The following is a 24458-nucleotide window of genomic DNA, read 5'->3' on the forward strand; positions in this document are numbered from 1 at the left end:
TGAGCCCTCAGAAGCCATCCAGTCCAGCCCCATTGAGGCAGATAGAACCATGGAGAGGAAGCTAGACTTGGAAACAGGAAGGCCAGAGCTTGGATGTTGCCTGGGATATTTAATGGTAGTGTGATCCTGGGTGAGTCATTTAGACTTTTTGAGCCCCAGTTGCTCTAAAGTAAAACAGGAGGGTTGGACCTGATCTATGCTTCCTTCATTTTGCAGTTGAGGCAGCTAAGGCTTGAAGAGATCTGGTGCCTTGTCCCTGGTGGGATTTGATTCCAGATCCTTTAGCTCTGCGTTAGGTGTCCTTCCCATTCACCCCATGATGAATTTGAGATGCTGGGGGAACATCCAGGTAGAAGAGAGATGTTTAAGTAGGTGCTTAAAGATGCAATTTAGAGGAGATATTTTTTGTTGTTCACTCATTTTTTACTCATTTCTGACTCTTTGTGACCCCATTTGGGGTTTCTTTGGTAAATAATACTGGAATGATTTTCCATTTCCTTCTCCAGCTTATTTTAAATGAGGAAACTGAGGCAAGCTGGGTGAAGTGACTTGCCCAGGGTCGCACACCTACTAAATGGCTGAGACTGGATTTGAATTTAGGTCTTCTTCCTGACTTCAGGCCCATCTCTTTATCCACTGTACCACTGAACTGAGCTGGGTATATAGAAATTTGAGATTCCTATGCAAGGGCATACACAGCTTAATTCACAGCACTAGGTGGGATCACCAAGTGGGTTTAGTGAAGAGGGCATCTAATACATTTATGTTGATTGGTTGTGCTAGAAGGAAGGTATAAAGAAGAGAAACATCCACTTCTAAATAATACATGGTGTCTTATGAAATCACCCACTTATAATACCCAATCAGTGAGATTTCAAGTACGTGACACATCTTGTATTACTGTGTGCTGGTATAGATGTGACTCCTGAACTCAACACACAGGCTAGTGGGAATGTGGCACAATGTTTGTTGGGGGTCAGTGGGGGAAGTTTGACTGGTAAGGACTGTGAATCTCAGCAGTCATTAAAGACCGTGAGGAGATGACTTCTCTTGTAATTGTAAGGAATCCATCATAGTAATATTGAAATGCATTTGAAGGCCTGTGTGTTGCATTTCTAGGGATTATGGTGCTTTTAGTAAGAGATACCCAAGCTGATTTTAGCAGCAGTGAGTTTCCCCAAATTCTCTATTTGAGATTTTGTTGTTTATAAATGATTTTTTACCAGCTAATAATTTTTCATATCTTTATCACCTTTTCACCTTCAAATCTCAAAATACATTATAAATACCAACTCATTATCTTCTGAATATGTCCTCAGGCAAGGTAGAAGGGAATTAACCATGAGGGGAGCTGCTAGACCAGTAGTACTTCTAATCACAGGAATGGGGCAATGGGGAAATTCACTGCTCTGAATGCCCAAACAATGGTTTATTAAGTTGTATTATATTTTTTATGGTAAAAGTTATGTCTACTAGCTGGATATAGGTCCTTGAAGTGAAGAAATTGTAAACTTTAGATGTTTTCTTCATGATGAGAGGGATGTAAAAAACTACCCAAATGCAGTGAACAGAAAATATCATTGCCCCCTTCCTTTCCTTCACCTTCCCTATGGAAGCAGATCCCAAATCCTTTCATTTCTCCCTCTCAGATGTCTCGGTTACCCATTCCTCGCCTCCCACATGGCCCTTACACCAGTTCAGGCTTTTGTACATAAAGTATCATAGGACTTTAGTTATCATTTAGGCCAGCCTCTCCATTTTTGCAAAAGAGAAATCAGGTCTGGAGATCTCCTTTTTTCAATGACTTGAACTGGTTGCCTAGGTCAGAATACCAGGGAGAAACCAAACTAGGGAACTCCCAATACAGAGGGTTCTGTCACTCTATCTTGTCTTGGCAACTGCAGTTGCTTCCTGTTGGGTCTTTTTTGACTCTAGTCTCTCTTTTCTCCTTTCCCCTGTCCTTTTGTCTTTAATTTTTTTTATTGTTAATTGCACTGTCATCAACAATCACAAATCCATCAAGACTAGCACCGAGTCTTACACAAAATAAGCTCTTGATAAAGATTTGTTGAATTGAATTGAATGATACAAGGTAGATTGTGAAAAAGACAAAAAGATATAGACCTAAAGTACTTTAAGGAAATTTGAGGAGGCAGAGAGCACTTTTTTTTTTTCTGATAGGATCAGGGGACACCTAGCACAGGGAGTGATGCATGACCTGAGCCTTGAAGCTAGAAAAGGATTTCAGTAGGGGAGGTAAACATACTTATTCGTAAATGTGGGGAGGTGTGAGAGAGAAGGAAGATTTGGAAATAACTACGGATCCTGTTTGGTTATAGCACATAGAATAAATGCATTTAGTATGTGAAATAAGATCAGAAGGGTAGGTTGGAGCCCAAATGCACAGGACTTAAATGCCAGAGAGAAAGTGTGTTCTGGGCTCTAGGTTAGCAGTCAGTAAACTCTGTCCCAGTAGCCAAATTTGGCCAAATCCCGCGCACTGCCTGTTTTGTTTTTGTTCGCCTAACATGCTAGGAATGGTCTTGTTCTTAGCTTGGAATGCTATACAAAAACAGGCAAGGGGCTGGATTTAGCCCTTGGCCAGTAGTTTGTAGACCCCCTGTTCTAGGCAGAGGATTGACACCCAAGATAAGTGGGGAAAATAGACAAAACGTATTAGCTATCTTTGATCATTCTTCACCTTTCCAAATAATCACCCATCAATAATTTGCTCTTGGAGTTTGCCAGTTGAAGTTAAACTGTTTTACATAGTTTGCAGAATATACTATCTTCTCTCTTTTTTAAAAATTATTTTCAGTTTTCAGCATTCACTTCTATAAGGTTTTGAGTTTCAAATTTTGTCCCCCTCCCCAAGATAGCATGCAATCGGATATAGGCTATGTATGTACAATCATATTCAACATATTTCCACATTAGTCAAAGAATATTCTCTTCTTTTTTTTTTAAATCAAGGCAACATTTGCCCATCTTCAGTTATGAGGTACCGCTCTTTCCCCCTAAATCCTGAAAATCATTAACAGCAGCTTAGCAGTCACATTCTCCAGCTCCCTTAAGGGTGGATGGACTTCCTCTGGTCAGAGGAATGGAATACCTTTATTTCAGCCACTGACTCCTTATTATTTCTTTGCTTCTCTTTGATTTCAGTTCTCCTTTGCCTCCTTTTATTCCATCTCTTGCAGTCAGGAGGGTCACTCTCCTTGATGGAGAAAATAGAAATAAAAAAGAGTTGGGTATTTCTGCTTAACAAAATCAAGGATCTGTGAGGTGGAAGTGATCCCAGAGGTTATCTAGCCCAACCTATATCTGACCAAGAAAGTGCTCTGCAGCATCATGGAGAAGTGACCACCAATCCTTTGTTTGAAGATTTTGGGGGAGATTTTCTTTGTCATCTGTTACCATCCCTACCCCTACTCCCTCCCCCTTCTTCTTGTCCCTAACATAGTAAAAACAAACAAAAAAGGCCCAACATAACCCAAAAAACAAAACTCCTTTTTTTTGTGGTACTTGTCTCACTTTCTTTTTTTGCATATGTCCTTTAAAAACATGAATTCATTAGGAAAGTCTACCCTCTTCAGTAGCTGTGTGTATTTCCCCCGCATCTTTCAGAATCATTTGAGATTAGATTGTCAGAATTTCATTCCTGAGTCTTCAATTCCTCTTAAGCCAGCTTCTCTTTTATAGCTTCAGGTCAGAATACCATGACTATATTTTCTTAAACTTTTTGAAGTTTTCTCTCTGAAAGTCTAACTGGTGCACATCAGGTTGGCACCCTCCTTATTTACCACAAACTCCAAGAATATAGTCCATCCCCATACCCCCATATCCCTGTCCCCTGTTCTGTACTGTTGGGATCAGTAGGACAGAAACTATTGGGAAAATCCATTACCCACTGAGGTTGTCCAACTCTGCAGTGTAACTTCATTTGTCCCCCATCAGCTACGGGAGGAATGCTGCATGATAGTGTGCACACTCTTACCTTTGTTTGGCTAAATAAACAGGGGAAAAACTAGAGGCCATTGGGGTTTTCCTTTCAGAATTAACCAACTGTAATATAATTCAGACATTTTACAAAAGAAATACTGTTAGGTCAGTGGCTCTCTAGGGACAAATTGTTTGAAAATTTTGAAGAATTCGTTGAAGAATAAACTTAGAATAAACTCACAAGGTGAAATATTGAACGTGGTTAAACAGAAAGGCATTTTCCTATAGGAGGTTGCATGGGGTAGTGCTAACAATATTGGACTTGGAGTCAGAAGACTAGTCTTGAGTCTTGCTTTTGACACTGCAAGCTGGGTGACCCAGGCCAAATCACTCTGAGCCTTAGTTGCCTCATTTGTTGTTGTTCAGTCATTTTCAGTTGTGTCTGACTCTTTGTGATCCATTTAGGGGATTTTCTTGGCAACGATACTGGAGTGGTTTGCCATTTCCTCCTCCAGCTAATTTTATAAATTAGGAAATTAAAACAGGGAGGGTTAGGTGACTTGCCCAGGGTCACACAGCTAGTACGTGTCTGTGACTGAATGCAAGTCTTCCTGACTTTACCTCTAGCACTCTATCCACTGTTCCCTTAATCTGTAGAACGGGAATAAAATATTTGTACTACATAACACAGGCTAATTGAGAAGAAAGTATCTTATAATCTTATATTGTTTTGTCAGTGTGAACAATAGGAAGACAGATTTAGAACTAGAAGCACCTGAGAGATCATTTGGTGCAGCCACTTCATTTTACAAATGAGAATTGATAAAGGAACTCCATTCAGGTCACACAGGTAGCAAGGGAGAACCCACATTTGGACCCAAGTTCTCGATTTCCATTCCTCCCTGTTGACCCTCATCTCAGGAAGTTCTGATAAAACAACTCTGGGGCAGGTCTCTATTCTGCCATTATTCTTATCATTTTAATAATTTGTGTCATTATTGATCTGGTGCTGGGTGAGGGTTGCATTCAGTTTGGGAAAATAAATGTCCTTTATTCCAGCAATTCTCAACTTTCTTTACACCAAAAAGTTCCTTGAAAAGTCTAATTTGGGAGTGAATTGATTCAAATAAAAATCTGTAGTCACTGCATTAGGTAATTGAGTTCTTTAAGTCAGAGTTCCTTTCCCAGTTGTGTTACCATATTAAATGTTTGTGTTTTACTGTCTTTGGCAATACATGTACCAAAAGTCTACCGATATAGATATAATTAGCATTATCCCCCCTTCATAAGGGATCATGCAGATTCACTTAGTATCCATATTTTTTTTAAAGGTTCATCTTGCCATCCATGGCCAAAATGACCAAATAATGCTGTCCCTTTGAATTTCTCTTAGAAGACTTGGTAGTAGTAAAGTTTGGTAAGAGCTGGGAGTCACTTCCAGACACCTGGAGAGCTGTCAGGGTAGAGAACTGTCAATGGCCTACCAACCACTGTTTGACCACCTTTGGATCATGCTGGTAATTTTCCAGAAGTCCCTCATAAGTGATTTTTGCTTCTATAGCAGACTTGTATTTTAATTTTTCAATGACTCTGTGATCTCTCAGTCGGAGATCCCATTTCAGTCAGTACAGACATTACATTGCCATTAGGAGAAGGGAAATCTAGGTTAGGTACACATTTGTTACTATAGAGGCCTGTAAGCATGAGCATACTGGTATAGGAGCTGTCTAATCATTTTGCTTGGATTTGTCCTGCAAATGTGCTGAACGACTTTCCCTGGCACATATACACTGAGGTCTTGCTTATAGGAAGGGATCCAGCTTTCTGCTTTCTTGTCCCGGGAGAGAAGTTTAGTTATGTTGTTTCCTTGTGACTAGAGCAAACAATCTCTTTGCATACTTTTATTTCCTCATCTGTTCAGTAGAATTCATAAGACATGCTCACACCATAAGTGATACGCTTATCATGCACTTGGAAATGTTTGAAAGAAAGGTGCTGCATGATGAAAGGATTGCTTGTAAATGGGGCCTGGAGGGGGTTTCTAATGTAAAATCATTCATCCTTGCAGATCATCCCAAGATAAAGAACAGAATGCCTGGGACAGACTCTTCAGAAAATAGCTTTGCCCGGGTTGTGCGTCCTCACAGTCCTCCCATCAGGAGTGAGCGCCTCTCTCTCGGTCCTGTAGCACAGCCTTCAGAGGAAGAGCAGGTAATGCTGTGGCCGCCTTTATTTATCTGTGCACTCAGTCAGCACAGCCGAGTTGGACAGCCAGGGTTGTCCTTGAGCCTCAATTTGCTCATTGGTAAAACAGAAATCATAAGACTTGTGCTTGGTAACAGGTCAGTTTGGCCAGAAATTCTGTTTTAGGTATATAGTGTGGGAGCCAGATAGTCATGGCATCTGCCGCCATCCCAGTGGTCAGGGGAGGGTCAGTGAGATCACATCTTGGCAGGTGGTAGCCCAGATGTGAGCTAGGATGACAAGTGGAGTCAGGACAGCTCCTGGAGGGGCTGCCCAGGCCTGTTCTGGGTCAGACCTCTTCCTTACAATAGCCTTGGAAGCTTCTGTGAGTGTGACTGTAGATTAACTGAGGAGGAAACCGAGGTGTAGAAGGGGGACATTCCTTGCATCTGGTCACATGGCCATAAGTGTCAGAGCTGTGGTTTGATTTCAGACCTGACACTTCACTTGTGCGTCCTTTCTGTTTCACCATGTGCCTCACACGCCACGCTCCAGCTCCCATCACCAGGACTTTGCACAGGCTGTCCTCCATGGCTCACATGCTCTCCCTCCTCACCTTTGCCTCTGGGAGTCCCTAGTTCCCTTCAAAAGCTCAGCTCCATCCCACCTTCTCCATTAAACCTTTCCTAATTCGTCCCCTGGCTGTAAGTGCCTTCCTCCTATCTTTGCCTGGTCTTTCTTTTGTGTATATGATGTGTTTACGTGTATATGTTGTCTTACACGTGGATATCTCTCCCCAAGACAGTGTGAGCTCTTTGAACGTATGGACTGTTTCATCTGTGTCTTTGAATTCTCAATGCCTCACTTGGTCCCTGACTCATACTAGGAGCTTAATAAAGAGCTCTCTGACCGACTAATTGGGATTGCAAAATGTTCTGCTCTCACAGAGTTGTCTGAGTTTTTAACCTTAAGTCCATGAACTTTTTTCTTAAAAAAAAATTAATTTTATTACAATATAATTGTCTTCCTTTGTAATCACATGCAATGTATTTTATGTATTTTAAAGCTTTATTTTGAGAAAAGATGCATAGGCCTCACTAGCCAGGGGGCCAGGACAGAAACAAAGAAGTTCTTAGTCTCCTCTAAGATGTTGATCTCCAGTGTTTATAGATGCCCCCTAGACTTCCTCCAAAATCTTCCGAGGTCTCTCTCATGCAGGATATTCTCTTGAACCCATTAATTACTTTGTACTTGTACTTCTACCCAGAGGATGAGTTCTACTATGTTAGTAACCTAGAATAGAAAATGAAACTTACTTTTCTGTGGTCTTAAAACTACCTTCTTCAAAGGACAACCTTAATTTTTACTATTTCCAGATTTGGCAATCATCTTCTTCATGTGTTTATGAACTTCATTCTTTTCCCTCAGTGCCAATAAGGCTTCTTTCTTTCAGTGTGTTAGTTTGCATTTTCTTTCTCAGTTTTGGAACCTGGTGGCCAGGATTGCACATGGTAGTCTAGCTATGACCACAGAGCGTTTTTTGTAAAGGGTCAGAAAAGAAGGCTGTATGAAAAAAAATCTGTTTTCTAAATAACAACAATGACCTTTATTTAGCACCAGAACCTAGGCCAGGGCCTTTAAGATCATAGGCCTTTTTGGGGGTGGGGAGTGGGGACAGAGTTCTTTCTTTCTTTCTTTTAAAAATGAAGCAATATTTACTATCCTACCTCCTCTCACCCACTACCTGAGTACAGGAGGTAGGAAGGGGAAGAAGGAGCAGCTACAGATTTCTAATGGCAATGCCTGACCTTGGCTCAGAGGCTTTCTAGGGCCTCTTGGGTGACATTTAGGGAGAAGGACTTTGGGTGTACCCTGGAGAGCCCCAAATAGCCAAGTTCTCTGAGGAGCTGGAAATACTGCACTAACATTTTCTCATTTGTTCTTTCAGCATTCCTTACGTTATTCCCATTGTATATCGGAGGAACTGAGTTTAAGTAACTGAGGCCTGCTTCTGCTGTGGACCAGTTAGGGGAGACAGATGTAGTGGTCAGGCCTCGGGAAGCCCATTCCTATAGGGTCCATCAGGCACATCTAATTAGCAGGGAAGAGAAGGGAAGGCTGGCCTGGCCTGTGGAGAGGATTGCTCTATGGGCCATGCCTGGCTTTGTGCTGTTTCATTTCCCATCTTTCCGTTCTTATTGTATTTACAGATCGTGATCGATGAAGGCCAGAAAGTTGGCATTTCCATTCAAGGTGACCTAAATCGGGCAGGAAAGGTAAAGGTGAGGCATGAATTTTGTTTTTTCAGCCATCCTTACCTAATCTCAAGCACATTCTGGGGCATAAGTAGCTTTCATCTTTTTTACTGTTCTAATGATCTTTATTTTGTATTTGGGCAGCTAGGTGGCTCAGTGGATAGAGAGTACCAGGCCTAGAGTCAGGAAACCTGAGTTTAAATCCAGCCTCAGACACTTAGTAGCTATGTGACCCTGGGCAAGTCACTTAAACCTGTTTGCCTCAGTTCCTCATCTGTAAAATGAACTGGAGGAGGAAATGGCAAACCACTCCAGTATCTCTGCTGAGAAAACCCCAGATAGGGTCAGGAAGAGTCAGATGTTACTGAAACCACTGAACAGCAACATTTTGTTTTTGTTTAGGTTGAGCTGAGAGCCCTCCCTCCTAGATACTTGGCAGATAGAAGGGTTATTTGTTATAGAGAAAAGTGAGTCTTGTTCCCCATAAAATATACTGAGTGAGAAATACAGAAGCCCAAGAAATGCCTAAACTATTCCCCCAAAGCATTTACATTGAAAATAAATGGCAGGGGATGCCTTTGAATGCCAACAAGTGACTTATGCGGAAAGGGAAAATTTGGGCCTCCAGTTCTTTTGAGGATTTTGAAGTAACCTCATATTGTTGTCTGGGAAATCGTGGGCTGGTGAAGAAGCTGTGCTATGTATTTCTTAAAAGCCTAATGCTATCTGTGAGGCACTTTGTCATGTATGAGCTGCTACTATGGGAAGCATCGTGGTGTTTTTTAGCCTTTACTCCTGATGTCTTATACTGGGGAGCAGTGAAATTGTGTGATCATTTACGCCCTCTGGTGTTCCCCTGAAATGAATTAGCTGGGCTCCCAGGGCCTACCCCTTTGTCTGGGTCCTGGGAGAGGTGGTGTTTCACTTGGGATCTTTATCCTTCAGTGATGGGCTGCCCTTTGCTCTGCATTTTACCTTAAACACATCTTCGATTGTGTTTGTGTGAGAGAGCATATGGTTTGCTTTTGTTGTGTTCCTGGGGTGGCATGTCTCTAGCCTCGGATGCTTACCTAGCTGTGTGACCCTTGGCCAGTCACTTTCACTTTCTCAGCCTCAGTCTCTTCATCCTTAAAATAGGGATAACAATAGCACCAACTTTGCAGGGTTATTGTAAGAACCAAATGAGATGACTTAGGAAAAGTGTTCTGTAAACCCTGAAGTTCTACATAAATGCTAGTTCTGCATAAATGCATAAATAACATAATAAATGTTATTATCTTTCTCTCCCCTGCCTGCAGTTTCCTTCTCAGAGTCCTCAGGGAGAGCCTCAGGGGCTTTGGGTAGATGCTGTTAGGCTTAGCACCACAGATAACTGGTGCTCTTAGGGGCAACCAGCTCCACCAGTGGCCACAGTGTGTTGGCTGTGGGGTCATTAGCGACAGATTCAGGCTCCGCCTCCATTTCCCCCCAGCATGGAGAGTTCTAATTGTTAGACCATCTGCCTTAGACCAAGACAGAATCAAATACAAGAAGAGCTCCCATTTAGAAGGTGCTTTGAAGGTGCCCAGAGCACTCAAGCCATCTTGGGGGATCTCAGGGAGATTTAGCAGGACTCCCACCTCCCAGGGCCACTCATCCAGATAATGCCTTTAGCAAATTACAAATGACACCCTGCGATGTGGCTGTGAAACTGAAGGGCACCAAGGGGGCATCTCCCTTCATCCCAAGCACAGCACAGCCGCGCAGGCAGGCACAGGTCCAGGTGACCTGTCCTTTCCAAAGGAGTGACGAGTTTTGTTGTTTTGTTTTTTTGTTTCACTGTAGAAACCGCAGAGGCTTTATTTGTCAGGTTAATAAATCAGCAAGCATTTCTTAAGCATTTACCACATGCCATGTATTGTGCTAAAGCGAAGATAAGCAGAAAGAAAGACAGTCCTGCACTCAAGGGGCTTACCTTGTATTGGGGGAAAGAACACATCAGGGTAAACTGATAGAGATGAGGAGGGAAGAGAGGGGCAGAGTCAGGAGGGCAGCCTGCAGAGGAATGAAGACTGCTTTCCTGGGCATTTCCTGGGCTTTAAACAGAGATTCTGAGAGGAATGAGGCAGTAAGGAGAGGCTGCTGGGATGTGGGGTGCTTCCAGAGGGGGATGTCCAGAGGTTCAGTGAGTTTTCAGGATGAAGAGGTTCTGGGCCATGCTAGAGAAAGTCAGAGTCAAGGGGGCAGCCTGGAAAAGGCATCTTCAGCCCCTGCACCACCTGGGCTAGCTTTCAGCTCCCGAGATTCTACTCTGCATCTCCAGGAAAGGCAGACTGAACAGGAAGACTTCTGGCTTTGCCCAGAATCTGAGAAAAGTGGATCCTGCTGCTCATTTGGGAAACTTGGTTGAGCTGGATTTCTTTACTCTTGCATAGAGTAAACACTTAATAAAATGAGTTTCTCTCCCTCCCTCTCCCTCTTCCTCTCTGGTCCAATATATACATAAAAATAGACTTGACTTTTTCCCCCCAGGTAGACAATTTCCTAGATTTGGAAGATTTTGACACGGGTGAAGAAACTGACCACAAGCTGGGCCGAGGTACGCTTTCTCTCTCACCCTCATTCTTGGATTTTTCTCAAAAACTAACAAACCTTGAGGTAGCCTCTTATTTCTAGCCAAACATCTTCTCTCTGCTTCCCTTGGAGATAATAAACTTTGAACTAATAAAACTGCTTTGAGTAATCAGAGTTCTGTAGAGTTCAGGGTGCAAGATGAATGTCTTTCCTGTTATCAGGGATTTGCTGGGCCTTATGGTTTATCCTAGCCATCCATGTTTCCCTGAAGATTCTAATGCCTTTTGAGAAAAGTTACCTACCATGACAGTCTCAAAATATAAACACTTGGAAAAGCTCCTGTTTCCCAAGCACTTGATTAGATGTGCACATTTTTCATGATTTCTGGTTGATCCCTTGACATAAATCAGAAGCAGCATTAGCTCTGAGACTTGAACCTCAGTTTACTCATTTATAAAATGGGGGTTGTACACTTAGAATACCTGCCGGAATGGATGTGAGGCAAAGATCAGAAGAAATACTGTACGTTGTAATAAATGTGCATTGTAACCGTAAACACGATATAAATGTGTTGTTATAATTGCTATTACATAAAATTTGAGTTTTTAGAGTGCATGATAAAAGTGAGAGACTTTCCAGTTTTTATTTCCCACCAACCAGGAGAGTGTCGTTATTGATTGGTGTTGACAAGAGTTTTATGTGGATTAAATATAACATTATTTGATTTGTTATATAACATAGGCACAAAATAACTAGGGGGCGCCACAGTTCACAGAGCGCTGTGCCAGGCACGAGGAAGCTCTGGATTTGAATTGTACCTTAGACATGTCTTAGCAGTGTGACCCTGGGCTAGTCCCTTTACCTCCATTTTCCTCAATCGTAAAATTTGGATGATAATAACACCTATTTCCCAGGGTTGTTGTGAGGATCGAAGGAGATAATATTATGCAGTGCTTTGCAGACCTGAATGTACTATGAAGGCTAGCTATTGTTTATTGTTGTTATTTTTATTACAAACTCTTTTATTTACCTTTTTGGTTCTTTCCAAGTTGCCTCAAAATATTTAGGAGTTCTTCCTCCCCCCCCCCCCCCTTCCCTGCAAGCTTCTCCCTTCGTTTATTCATCCTTCCTTTGTCCTAAAGAGGCCTTCAAGTCTCAGGTCTCAGCTGCTTGGACCGAGTGAATCCCAGCCTTCCCATCCTGGGGGAAGAACTTCAGAAAAAACCTTTTGAAAAGTGGACTCTGCGCTGCTGAACTGTTACAAAGATGAAAAAAACCACTAGGGCTTGGGGGGAGGGTGTCCCTGAATGCACAACTTGGGTCATTCGAAAAAAACCGAAAAACCTGCTCTCAGGGGAATTGCAGTTTCAGCCTCATTTGTATCTTCAGGAATTTGAGCAGAAGGCAAAGATTTATTTCAGAGGGGGACATTTTAAATAGGCTACCGACTGAATAATTTTGGCAGCTGGAAGACTGGCTGATTAGATTCTGTTGTTATTATTTAAGCAACAGCTTTGCCTGGGGTGACAAAGAAGTGGCTTATATATTGTTTTTCCACCCTTTACTTTTTCCCAATCACAAAATATTTTCTGCGTAGAGGCTCCTGATTCTCTTTCCGTTTTTGGTTTGTCTTTCTGGATTCTCTGGTTGGGAGAGGGGGGAGCATGAGCAAGAACCGCCTCAGGGCAAGGTCATTGTACAGTCAGTCACCTGAAGCCAGGCTGAAGGTAGAGCATGAGCCCCAGAGTTCTGTGCTCTGCCTTGGCTTGGACATTGCTAGAGCTGCTTTTTCCCTTTTCGATTCAAGGCAGACTAGTTGACCTGATGGTATTGGGGCTTATGGACTGGTCACACATGCCCCAGACAAGCCGGCTCATAGTGGATGTCCAGCAAAATCCTTATTTGCAGTAAATGCTAGTATTTTATTAAAGCTATTTACAGGAAGAATCTCTTTTCTTTTTTTGTTTCCTTTCTGAATTGGCCCAGCTAGTCCTCTGGCTGAGACGAACTGGTTCTTTGAAGCCCATATCCCTGAATTGTGCTGGTTTGCATAAGTCAGCTGTCCATTGAGTGGATATAAATTGTGGGTGCCCCTGCTAGACCAGAATGGGCAGGAAACCTGAATCTGGCACTTTCTGTGGTGGGAATGCAGCATGACTTAGTCCTGCCTACCATGTAGTAATCCTTGTTTGATTCTCTTTATTGGTAATAGCACCAGCCCAGTTATGTTTTCATGCCTAACGTACTATTATTATCAGAGATGTGAAAGCTAAGCAGTATCTTCTCTTTATTGCTTATTAATTTCTATTTATAGTTCAAAGTATCTTAATGTATTTATGACATTCTTCCCTTTTAGTTGACCTGTGCAAATAGTGGCTACATTATACTTTTGTGACTGTTCGCAAAATCTGTAGAATATAAGCCTTTTGAGGGCAGAGATTCTTGCTTTCTTTGTTCTTTATTTCCCTAGCTCCTTCATAGAGGCAGCCTTGTTTGCAGTAGGCACCTAATAAATGTATGTTGAATTGTGAGTCTGTTTTTTCACTGCTTAAAGAATGATTCAGTGACTTTATCTCCATTACAAAATTGAAAGCATCAGGGAAAAATCCTTCCCTCATAATGAATTTTTGAAAACTTGAAAAGGTGAAATGTCATGGGGTTTCTAGACATTGTTTGATGCAAATTGGGTATCAAATTTTGTATGTGGAGCATTCAAATAGAGGATAAGTTTCAAAAGAGTATCACATATATCATTATGTTTTCTGGCGTCCCCAAGTAGCCATTCATTAATCATTCCATTTGAGAAGAGAGTTTGCCCAACCACATTTCTGGAGATAAGGAAATAGAAAGATTGGATGCTTTGCCCATAGTTCTATAATGAATGAATCTCCCTGGCACAGTCTGGGTCCAGATGCACACTTTTCACCTTCTGGGACAGGCTTGGCCCACACCTATTAGAGGCTTTGATTTTGTTCAAAAATGGTTTTAATAGGACCTGTATCCATTTCTTTCTTTTCCTGTTTTTTTTTTTTTTTAACTCAGGAGGAAATATTTAGATAAATAGAAAGAGCTCGGCACTTAGCGTACCCAGAGATAACTGTTGGTCGCATTTTGGAGTAAGAGGGTGGAGAAAAGCAGGAAGGAATCTTTTCAGATTACTAGGTGATGATTTTAAATGAAAATCTGTCCTTTTTCTATGTGTTTTCATTTTATATGCTACCTCAGATACCTTTTGCAAGCAAATGGGGTCATCAAGAACATTAAAACAAACTTTATCTGTTTCAGAATTTATGACTTTTAAAAGGATAACAATAATGACCCTACAACCCAGTAAGAACAATAACAAGCCTATGCAGTAATGGACCCCTCAGTGTTTGAGTTCTTTTTACTCCAAAGCAGCTTAAATTGGTCAAACCTCCACTTTGTTGCCTGTTTTGGAAAAAGTAGATTGTTATGTGTGAGAAGCTCAGTGGCTTTAGTGGATGGAGTGATGGACCTGAGCTGAATAGAATTGGGAACTTGAGTTCAGGAAGATCTGAGCTCAAATCCTGATCCAGACACTTGCTAGCTTTGTGACCCTTGGCAAAAAACAAAAAACAAAAAAAACCCAGATAAACGAATCCTTGGCCATGTGTTTGACAGCTCTGGTCTAGATCTTGTTCAGCACCATCTGGGGAAGGGAATGGAAGGGAGTAAGCATTTCTACAGAGCCTGCTACATGCCAGCCACGGTGCTACATGCTTCACAAGTAAGATCTCATTTGATCCCCACAACCACCCTGTGAGGTGGGTTCTATTCTAGTCTCCATTTTACATGTGAAGTTTAAATCACATCTGTGACCCCGAAGGTCGTACATCCGGTAAGTCACAGAGTTGATGCTTGAGCTGAGGTCCTCTGACTTCTCGTCCAGCACTCATTCTGCTGTGCTATGTTGGCCTTTTTCTTTAAGAGAACATTTCTCTTGGTAGGTCCTATCGTCATCGCTCCCTGCTAGAATTATGTTGTTCCTAAATAGGTTCATGCCAGCCAGCACAGTGGTGCTTTTTAGCCCTACATAGATGACTTGGGCATATAAAAAGGCAGCTTCTTAAACGGATGTTTATTTGATTGATAACAAAGGAAATCAATTTTTCTGAAATCTCTCTCTCTCTCTCTCTCTCTCTCTCTCTCTCTCTCCCTCTCTCTCCCCTTCTTCCTTTCTTTCTCTCTTTCTCTCTCTCTCACTTTCTCTCATCAGTCTATTAAAAAACAACAACTTCCTAGTCCTCAGGTTAAGAATCCCAGACTTTATATGACATTGCTGTTCAGTCTGTCCCAGAAGCAGCTCTTGTAGACAGAAAGCACAGCCTGACTTCTCTGAGTTGCCTGGGACTTCAGAGATGTTTCTTGGTTCAATTCAGACCTGAACAGGAATCTTCTGTACATCCACTGCTTATCTAACCCTAGTAATGAGACAGCTTGTTCCACTTTTGGATAACCCTAATTCCCTTCCACTGAGCCACCATGAAAAGAAAAGAAACACGAGCCCCACCCAAACCCAAAGAAAGCAGGTTAGCCCAGGCTCTCAGCTGTGCCCCAAGGTCTGGAGTCTGAGGACCATGTCATTGCACAATTGGAAAAGCTGCTCTCCATGGTGGGAAGCAAGGTGCATTTCAAAGTCTCTGTGTTCCAATATCAGTACTTGCTCTGTTATCTCCCTGTTCATGCTGTCTTTGGCAGCAGCCAAGGCATTCCTCTTCATTAATCACCTCCTCCAAAAACTTAATTAGTGACTTAATTAGGATCATCCTCAGCTTGGTAGTATCATTCTGACCAGCCGTGAATCACTAGATATGTCCTGTGAACCTGACTACTCTCAGAGAAACTCAAGTCAAGGAAGAAAGCCATTTCTGTTTTTCACCCTCATTTTACTTAGTTCCAGAGTGGAGAAATGAGCAACAATGAATGAGAGTTGCTGAGAGATAGATTTTTTTTTCTCAATATAAGGAAAAGATATTCCCGACATTTCGAACCATCTAAAATTAGAATGGGATTTCTTGTCCTCAGAGGTCTTGAAGCAATGACTGTATGCCAAGGTGTCTAGGATGTTGTGAAGAGGGTTCCTGCCCAGGGAGAGGACAGACCCTCTAACCCCTGAAGTTTCAACTCTGACATCCCACAGTCCTTTGGGAGAATTCTGGAACATACACATTTTCCCATTATGGCAGCTTTGCTGGTCCTGCGCAGAAATAAAAGGAAACAATTCACTGATGTTGGATCTATTGGAAAACAAATAGCAGTTGCTGATTCTGAAGACTGTGATAAAGAAGCTCAAAACATGTTCCATTTTTTTTGCCAGAGCTAAAAATTAGACCATGCATTTTGAATATGATAGTTTTCTTTTTGCTGAAAGTTAAAATACTTTCTGCCTTTCTTATTTTTCAGCGTTATCTTTTTTGAGAAATTGCCAGATTGGTTGTACAATGAACTCAGCACTCTGTTTTCTTCTCTTACTTTGTCTCTCTCTTTGGGAGCAGGAAGAGTGGAAGTCGAGGGTAAACAGTAAATAATATACACTAATTTAGGAAAACCCTCACCCACTCCCAAACAAGATACCTGTCTATTGTGATATGGCTGTTGATGTGAAGCCTCCTTCTTCCCATAGCTCTCTTAATTAATCCATGTCTTTTGAGGCTATATGATTCTTGGGCATGGTCTGCCATAGATCCTCCATAGAGATGTACCCAGTGTGCTGGGGGTCTTTCTATTGAGGGGTTGTTGTTCTAAATAGGGGGTCACATTAGTTGCTGTTCATTTATTATTCCCTGCTCTGACTGTAAGACTGGTACAGTTCCTTTTCTGGTAACACATGTCCTTGTGAATGTTGGGCTTTTGTTTTTGAGGGTGGGGGTGCAATTCTCAAATATAGATTACCATTGGTTTGTGTCACACCATGTTTCTATTAACTGTGTAGCTTTCCATTGTCTTTTGGGTCACCTAGATTTTGAATCTTCTGAGTTTTTTGTTTTTGTGATTTCTAGGCATAAGTATTACTGGGAAAATATATTAAAAAGATGTACTTTTTCATCAAGAAGCAGCTTGAGACTCCTGAAAATGCTACAGTCTAGATGGACTATTTCTTTCTCCTCCTCAATTCTGGGCCCATTTAATTGTCTATTCTCAGTATGTTTCCAAGACACATACACACACATACATATACATTGCATGCATACAGACATACACATATAGGAATATATATGGTTATATGTATGTATATATTCAGATATGTATGTACACATTGATTGACGTCACATGTATAAAATGTACCCACATATGTGTATTTGTCTTATGTCTATCTATCTAATCTATCTATCTATCTGTCTGTCTGTCTGTCTGTCTATCTATCTATCTACCTATCCATCTATCCTGTCAGTCTTTCCATCCTGAATGACTACTTCCATGTTACCCATCCAACTTGAATGTTTCAATATGGGTAATTTACATTTATTATCTATGTCCTTCTAACTATGTGGATTCTTGGGTTGATCTCTTTTGAGTGACCATGTCTATCATTGAGGAATCCTATAGTGATCCAGGGCTCAGTGCTCTCTGGAAAATGCCATCAATTAATCAATAAGCATTTATTAAACACTTACTGTATATGTGTCAGGCTTTGACAGATAGAAGCAGGATAATCCAATCTATCTTTTAAAAACAAAACCACCTAGAAAATCTTCCTCTTCTTTTGAATAGAATGTGACTTTACACCTTGCATTAAAAATGTGTGGATCATAACTTTCTTTTTTTGGTAAAAATGACCCTTGCTTGATGTAAGAATTTAATTTTACATCAGAATTCAATCATTCACTTTGAACTGAGCCACTTGCCTGCATAGAGTGTCTGGTGTTTTGTTTTGAATATTATTGGCCAGTAGATGATTTAGTGAAGTTGTGTACTTGGCGAAAGGGTCAAATGAACTCTTCTTTCTTCCCCAGAGTTGCTGATTCTTCCAGGAGAGGTAGAAGAGGAGATACCTTTCTCTGTCTCAGGCTACATTCCTTCTTTTGAGCGGCGGCATTCTTGCCCTGAACCGAAGACTTCACCAGCAGAACAACCAGTGCTCAGGCATTTGACAGAGGTACCCTTGTTTGCAGCCTATTCACTTCTCTTTCCCCCAGGTTCAGATTCAGGGGTGTGGCATGGGGTGGGGAGGGGCTGGGATGCGACTCTTAGGGATTGCAAGGATTCTGGGGCTTGCTGTTTGTTTTTCCATGTCACTCACATGACTTGAAGGTTTTTACATTTTTCCTCCATCTTTAGATACTTAAAATTAAAATTGCTTCATCGGTCTTCCTTACTGCCATCCATATTCAACTTATTTATTTCTTTGGAACATTTAGTGCAATTATGCTCTTTTGTGGAACTCATTTTCACTTGATGGTATCATTATGCTTTGAGTCAGTCCTGTCTTGACACTCTCCAATAGAAAAGACAATTTCTGTGCCTACGTTTAGTTTCTTCTGGTCACTTTTTGCTCATTATTGCATTTTGCAATTCCAGCAAAACTTTGCCGTTGCAGACCTTGTATCTTCAAAGTTATTTGTCTGAGGTCATAGCATAATTCTTAGAAAACAGGAGCCCAGGGGTGGCTAGATGGTGCAGTGAATAGATCACTGGCTCTGGAGTCAGGAGGACCTGAATTCAAATCTGGCCTCAGACACTTAACACTTACTAGCTGTGTGACCTTGGGCAAATCACTTAACCCTAACTGCCCTCCAAAAAGCAAAAAACAAACAGATGAAACCAACAAGAGCCCAAGAGGAACCATGTTTTTCCTTGGATTCAAGAAAGATCTTGACCTCTATTCGCCCCCTCATGCTGATGAGTGGGAGGAGTAAGACTTTTTCACAAGGCATTTATTTACCAGAGTTGGCATAGAAGGAGGAGGGCACAATTTGGAGTTAATGGACTTGTGTTTGAGTCCTGACCATATTCTTGATTAGCACTGATAACTCTGGAGACCTTTGACAAGTCATTTCCCTTTTTTGGCTTCAGACACCTTGTCTGAATATGGAGGCATTGGATTAAAGATCTCTAAATTGGATTAAAGAGCTGCTCCCGGCTCTGGATTTCTGAAACTGGGTTCCTAAGGTTTCCTTAATTACATGGCTTCTTAAAAATATCCTAGGAGCATTCTTTATTATAGGAGGTACATGGTTATTGGGAATAACTGTGAAACATTTTAAAAAATCTTCTCTACAAACTGGTATACAGTTGGTGTGAAGATGTATTATGAAGCTCAGTCTTTCAACGGGAAGCAATCAGTGCATTGTAATTTAAGACTGACCTTTCCTCTTGGAGCTTTGTCTCACTCCAGTAACAAGGGAGGGACGGGAATGTTTTGGCCTTCTATTACACTGTTAAGGTGGTTGGCAGACCAACTGGTAGGACCAGCCTCCTTTGAGTATTATTTTTTAATTAAGAATTTCCTACCTTCCCCAAATGCAAGAAGCTCAAATTACAAGGTTGTTTCCAGCAGGATTCCATTTATTTTATAGGCCGTCTCTCTTTCTTGACTTGAAGCATGATTACAAAATATATTAGAACAGTAAGTGGTTGTAGCACCTGACAGAGTTTTTACAATTGTTATAAAATGATTTTAGTTGTTGGGCAAAAAAGGATGAAATATTTCTGGAGCCCTTCAGATAGATGACAAAATTCCAGCTAAATTCCATGCTCATACCAGTGTTTTTTGAAAGAAACTTCTGGTAAAAGCAAGATAACGCGGACAACACTTGCTTGCGTTTGGCAGCATGGTGACGTGTGGACTGTGAGTTTCAAGACCCATCTTTGAATCCTAGTGCTGTGGGATGATGGGAAAATCACTTAACTCCTCTGACCCTCAGTTTCCTCATCTGTAAAATGGGAATTGTGCATGCACACACCTAGGCATACTCAGATATGTTTGCACACACTTGTGTCTATATATGGACATGTGCATGCATAAACTTTCAGGTTTGCAGGGTGATTTTCCTGCCACTCTTCTCTTTATATACGTCTTGAGATTTATGAAGACGGAGAGCTATAGGGTGTTTTGTAATCACAAAGCACTGTGTAAATGGGAGTTACGATTTATTATTATTTGATTCTTTTTTTGTTTTGTTTTTTGGAGGGCAGTTGGGGTTAAGTGACTTGCCCAAGGTCACACGGCTAGGTAGGTGTGTGTGTGTGTGTGTGTGTGTGTGTGTGTGTGTGTGTGTGTTAAGTGTCTGAGGCTGGACTTGAACCCAGGTCCTCCCGACTCCAGGGCCGGTGCTGTATTCACTGTGCCACCTAGCCGCCCCTATTTTTTATTATTATTGACAAACTTGTAGCTTGTGGGCAGATATGTCTAGATGAAGGCTATATCACAATGCCTGTGATAGATTTTTTGGTCCTTAACACTGGGGAGTTGCCTTGTGATTGCTAGGGAGGGAACCTTCTTAGATCCACAGCAGCTGTACTGACTGTCCCTGCATTTACCAATTCTGCCCTTTCCCCTTTGGCACCTGCCACCTTCTTCTGGTGTGAAAGAACACCAGCATTTATTGGTTCTCATTGCAAGAATTACAGGAATGGGGTAGTTGGAAATTCTGAGGATGTTAAATGTGGTAGAAGCTTAACCTGATTCTCACAGATTTCCTGTTCCAACAGGAAAAACATAATGTAAATCTCTTAAAATTAGGTACCGTGTTTCCCCGATAATAAGACACTGTCTTATTATTTTTTTGGACAAAAAAAACACCAGAGGGCTTATTTTCAGGGGAGGGCTTATTTTAATGAACACTGACAGCAATTTTAATAAACAGGTAAATGTGAACAAAAAAATGTAGCTTTATTCAATAAGCAAATCACTGGGGAAGAACAGGATGACGTGCTCACTGCTGCAGCTCTGATTGGATGCAGCTCGGAGCGCGGCGTGCGTTTCATAGGGGAGGGGGAGGACGGTGCACACAGAGGGTACCATAATGTAGTGTGTAGCGCAGGGGATCACCTTCACTACAGTAGCAATCTCAATAGGGCTTATTTTCGGGGGAGGGCTTATTTTAGAGGAATCTTACACAGTAAGGGGAGGGCTTATTTTCGGGATAGGTCTTATTATCGGGGAAACACGGTAAACATTTCTTCTATTTTGGTAATGCCCTTCGACATGATGGACAAAATGATTTGCATGTGGATGTGCTCTCCAGCTGATCCTGCTAAGGGAGAGCATATCCATACCCCCTCTCAAAGATGTGATGTTCAATGGCAGAGGTCACCACTAAGGTTAGACAGAGACACCATAAACTGAATAAACACAGATGTATCCAGAGCAGTTAAACATAAGACCTTTGGGGAGGGAGTTCACTGGTGCTTGTGGAGGATGAGGCTGAGAAAAGAGTTGTTTGGAAGACTCTATATGAGGCCAACAGGACTTTATGAAGCAGAGGTGAGGAGGGAATGTATTCTAGGCACAGCTGGTTGGTTTATTCCAAAGTAGTCCCAAAGGCATGGAAGTGGATGATGCAGTGTTATATGTAATAACTAGGAAGAAGGCAGAGTGTGGGAGGGGGATCGACGTCCAGTAAGGCTGCAAATATGGATTGGGGCCAGGCTTCTGAAGCCACAGAGGATTTTATATTTTAACCTCAAGGGAACAGGAAGTCACTGAATTAGATTGAGCAGGAGAGTCACCTGATCAAATATGTGCTCAAGGAAAATGGCTTTGGCACCCTCTCATAGGAAGGAATGGAGCAGGAAGGACATGGTGAGGCCTCCTCTTTTTTAAAAAAAATTACTTTTTTGAAAACATTTTTGTATTTATTTAGTATTTAATTTTCACCCAGTTACATGTAAAAACAATTTTTTAGCATTTATTTTTAAAACTTTGAGCTTCAAATTCTCTCCCTCTCCCCCCCCTTTCCACCCCATTGAGAAGGCAAGCAATTCCATATAGGTTATACACGTGTAGTCATGCAAAACATTTCTGTATTAGTCATGTGAAAGGAAACAGCCAAAAATAACTCAAAAAGAATAAATAAAGTAAAAACAAGTATGCTTCAATATGTGTTCAGGCACCATCAGTACTTTCTTTGGGTAAAGAGAGCATTTTTCATCCTAAGGCCTTCAGAGTTGTCATGGATCATTGTATTTCTGAGAATAACTAAGCCACTCATAGCTGATCATCTTAGTATATTTGCTGTTACTTTGTACCCAGTAATTTCGCTTCACATCAGCCCATGCAAGTCTTTTCAGGTTTTTCTGAGAGCGTCCTGTTCATCATTTCTTAAAGTACAATTGTATTCCATCACAATTACACACCACAACTTGTTCAGTCATCCCCATTGATGGGCAGCTCCTTGATTTCTAATTCTTTACTCCAAGAAAAGAGCCACTATAAATATTTTTGTGCATATAGGTCCTTTTCCTTTTTGTTTTGTTTTTATTTTTAAATATTTTTTGGGATACAGACCTAGTAATGGTATTGCTATGTCAAAGGGTATGCATGATTTTATAGCCCTTTGGTCATAGTTCCAAATTGCTTTATAGAATGGTTGAATTAGTGTAAACTCCACCAATAGTACATTAATGACTCTTTTTTCTCACATCCATGCCAACATGTCATTTACCTTTTCTGTCCTATTAGCCAATCTAATAGGTATGAGGTAGTACCTCAGAATTATTTTAATTTCTATTTCTACAATCAGTAGTGAGTTAGAATATGTTTTCATATTTTCATATTTTTTCCCTGGAAGGATTATACTCAGTTTTGCTGGGTAGGTAATTCTTGGTTGTAATCCTAGTTCCTTTGCCCTCTAGAATATCATAGTCTAAGCCTTCCAATCCTTTAATGTAGAAGCTGCTAAATCTTGTCTTATCCTGACTGTGACTCCACAATATTTGAATTGTTTCTTTCTGGTTGCTTGCAATATTTTCTCCTTGACCTGGGAACTCTATAATCTGGCAATAATATTCCTAGGAGTTCTGACTTGGAGATCCTGTTCAGGAGGTGATAGGTGGATTTTTTTCAATTTCTATTTTACGCTCTGGTTCTAGAATATCAAGACAGTTTTCTCTGATAATTTCTTGAAAGATGATGTCTAGGCTCTTTTTTGATCATGGCTTTCAGGTAGTCGAATAATTTTAAAATTATCTCTTCTGGATCTATTTTCTAGATTAGTTGTTTTTCCAATGAGATATATTTCACATTGTCTCCTATTTTTTTCATCCTTTTGTCTTTGTTTTATTGTTTCTTGGTTTCTCATAAAGTCACTAGCTTTCATTTGCTCCATTCTAATTTTTTTGTTTGTTTTTTGCTTTTTTGGAAGGGGGAATGCAGGGCAATTAGGGTTAAGTGACTTGCCCAAGGTCACACGGCTAGTAAGTGTTAAGTGTCTGAGGCCGGATTTGAACTCAGGTCCTCCTGACTCCAGGGCCACTGCTCTCTCTATTCACTCTGCCACCTAGCCATCCCTCCATTCTAATTTTTAAGGAATTATTTTCCTTAGTGTGCATTTGGACCACCTTTTTCATTTGGCCAGTTCTGCTTTTTAAGGCATTCTTCTCCTCATTGGCTTTTTGAACCTCTCATTTGGCCTAGTCTGTTTTTTAAGGTGTTATTTTCTTCAGTATTTTTTTATGTCTCCTTCACTGAGCTATTGACTCTTTTCTCATTATATATATATATATATATATATATATATATATATATATATGTATATTGGGGGGCAATTGGAGTTAAGTGACTTGCCCAAAGTCACACGGCTAGTAAGTGTGTCAAATGTCTGAGGTTGGAGTTGAACTCAGGTCCTCCTGACTCCAGGGCCGGCATTCTACTCACTGTGCCACCTAGCTGCCCCTTTTCTCATGATATTTTTGCATCACTCTCACTTCTCTTCCCAATTTTTCCCCTACCTCTCTTACTTGATTTTCAGAATTCTTTCTGAGCTCTTCCATAGCCTGAGACTAATTACTGTTTTTCTTGGAGGATTTGGATATAGAAGCTTTGACTTTGCTATCTTCTTCTGAGTGTGTTTTGATCTTCCTTGTCACCATAAGAACTTTCTATAGTCAGAGTTTTTTTTCCCATTGTTTGCTCATTTTCCCAGCCTATTACTTGATGTTTAACTATTTGTTAAAGTAGGACTCTGTTTCCAGAGTAGAGGGCACACTTTCCCAAGCTTCCAGGATTTTATGCAGCTATTTTCAGAGATATTTCTAGGGACCTGTAAGTTTTCAGTTCTTCCAAGGTGGCCTGATCACAGGAGAGGTGTTTGCTCCTCTCCTGGCCTGTGCTCTGGTCTGTGAGTGACCACAAACACTGTTTTCTTCCCTGGAACTGTGAGGAGGGCCCCCTCTCCACTGTGGCCACAAGTTCAGGACTTTGACCCTATCCAAGTGTGGGTAAAGCAGCAGAGCTCTTCCTCAGTGCTAGCAAAGACAAACCTAGAATCTCCTTCTGACCACTTGTTTGACCGCTTACCCTCTGTGGACTGGGTGTACTAGAAACAGCCATTGTGGCTGTGG

General features: G+C 41.2%; 1 protein-coding gene across 2 annotated transcripts in view; it reads left to right on the forward strand.

Moving 5' to 3' along the window:
- Nucleotides 1–24458, forward strand: part of IFTAP (intraflagellar transport associated protein) — a 382637-nt gene that overhangs the window by 60819 nt on the left and 297360 nt on the right. For both annotated transcript variants that reach the window (XM_069091448.1, XM_069091447.1), the window contains exons 4-7: nt 6011–6153; nt 8337–8408; nt 10893–10959; nt 17909–18051. In XM_069091448.1, the coding sequence (XP_068947549.1) occupies nt 6011–6153; nt 8337–8408; nt 10893–10959; nt 17909–18051 (425 nt within the window). The remainder of the gene's footprint in view (nt 1–6010; nt 6154–8336; nt 8409–10892; nt 10960–17908; nt 18052–24458) is intronic.

This window comes from Petaurus breviceps, unplaced genomic scaffold (assembly GCF_028583685.1).
Source record: "Petaurus breviceps papuanus isolate PSGF00001 unplaced genomic scaffold, PetGlider_PUasm1.0 188, whole genome shotgun sequence".
NCBI classification, from domain to species: domain Eukaryota; kingdom Metazoa; phylum Chordata; class Mammalia; order Diprotodontia; family Petauridae; genus Petaurus; species Petaurus breviceps.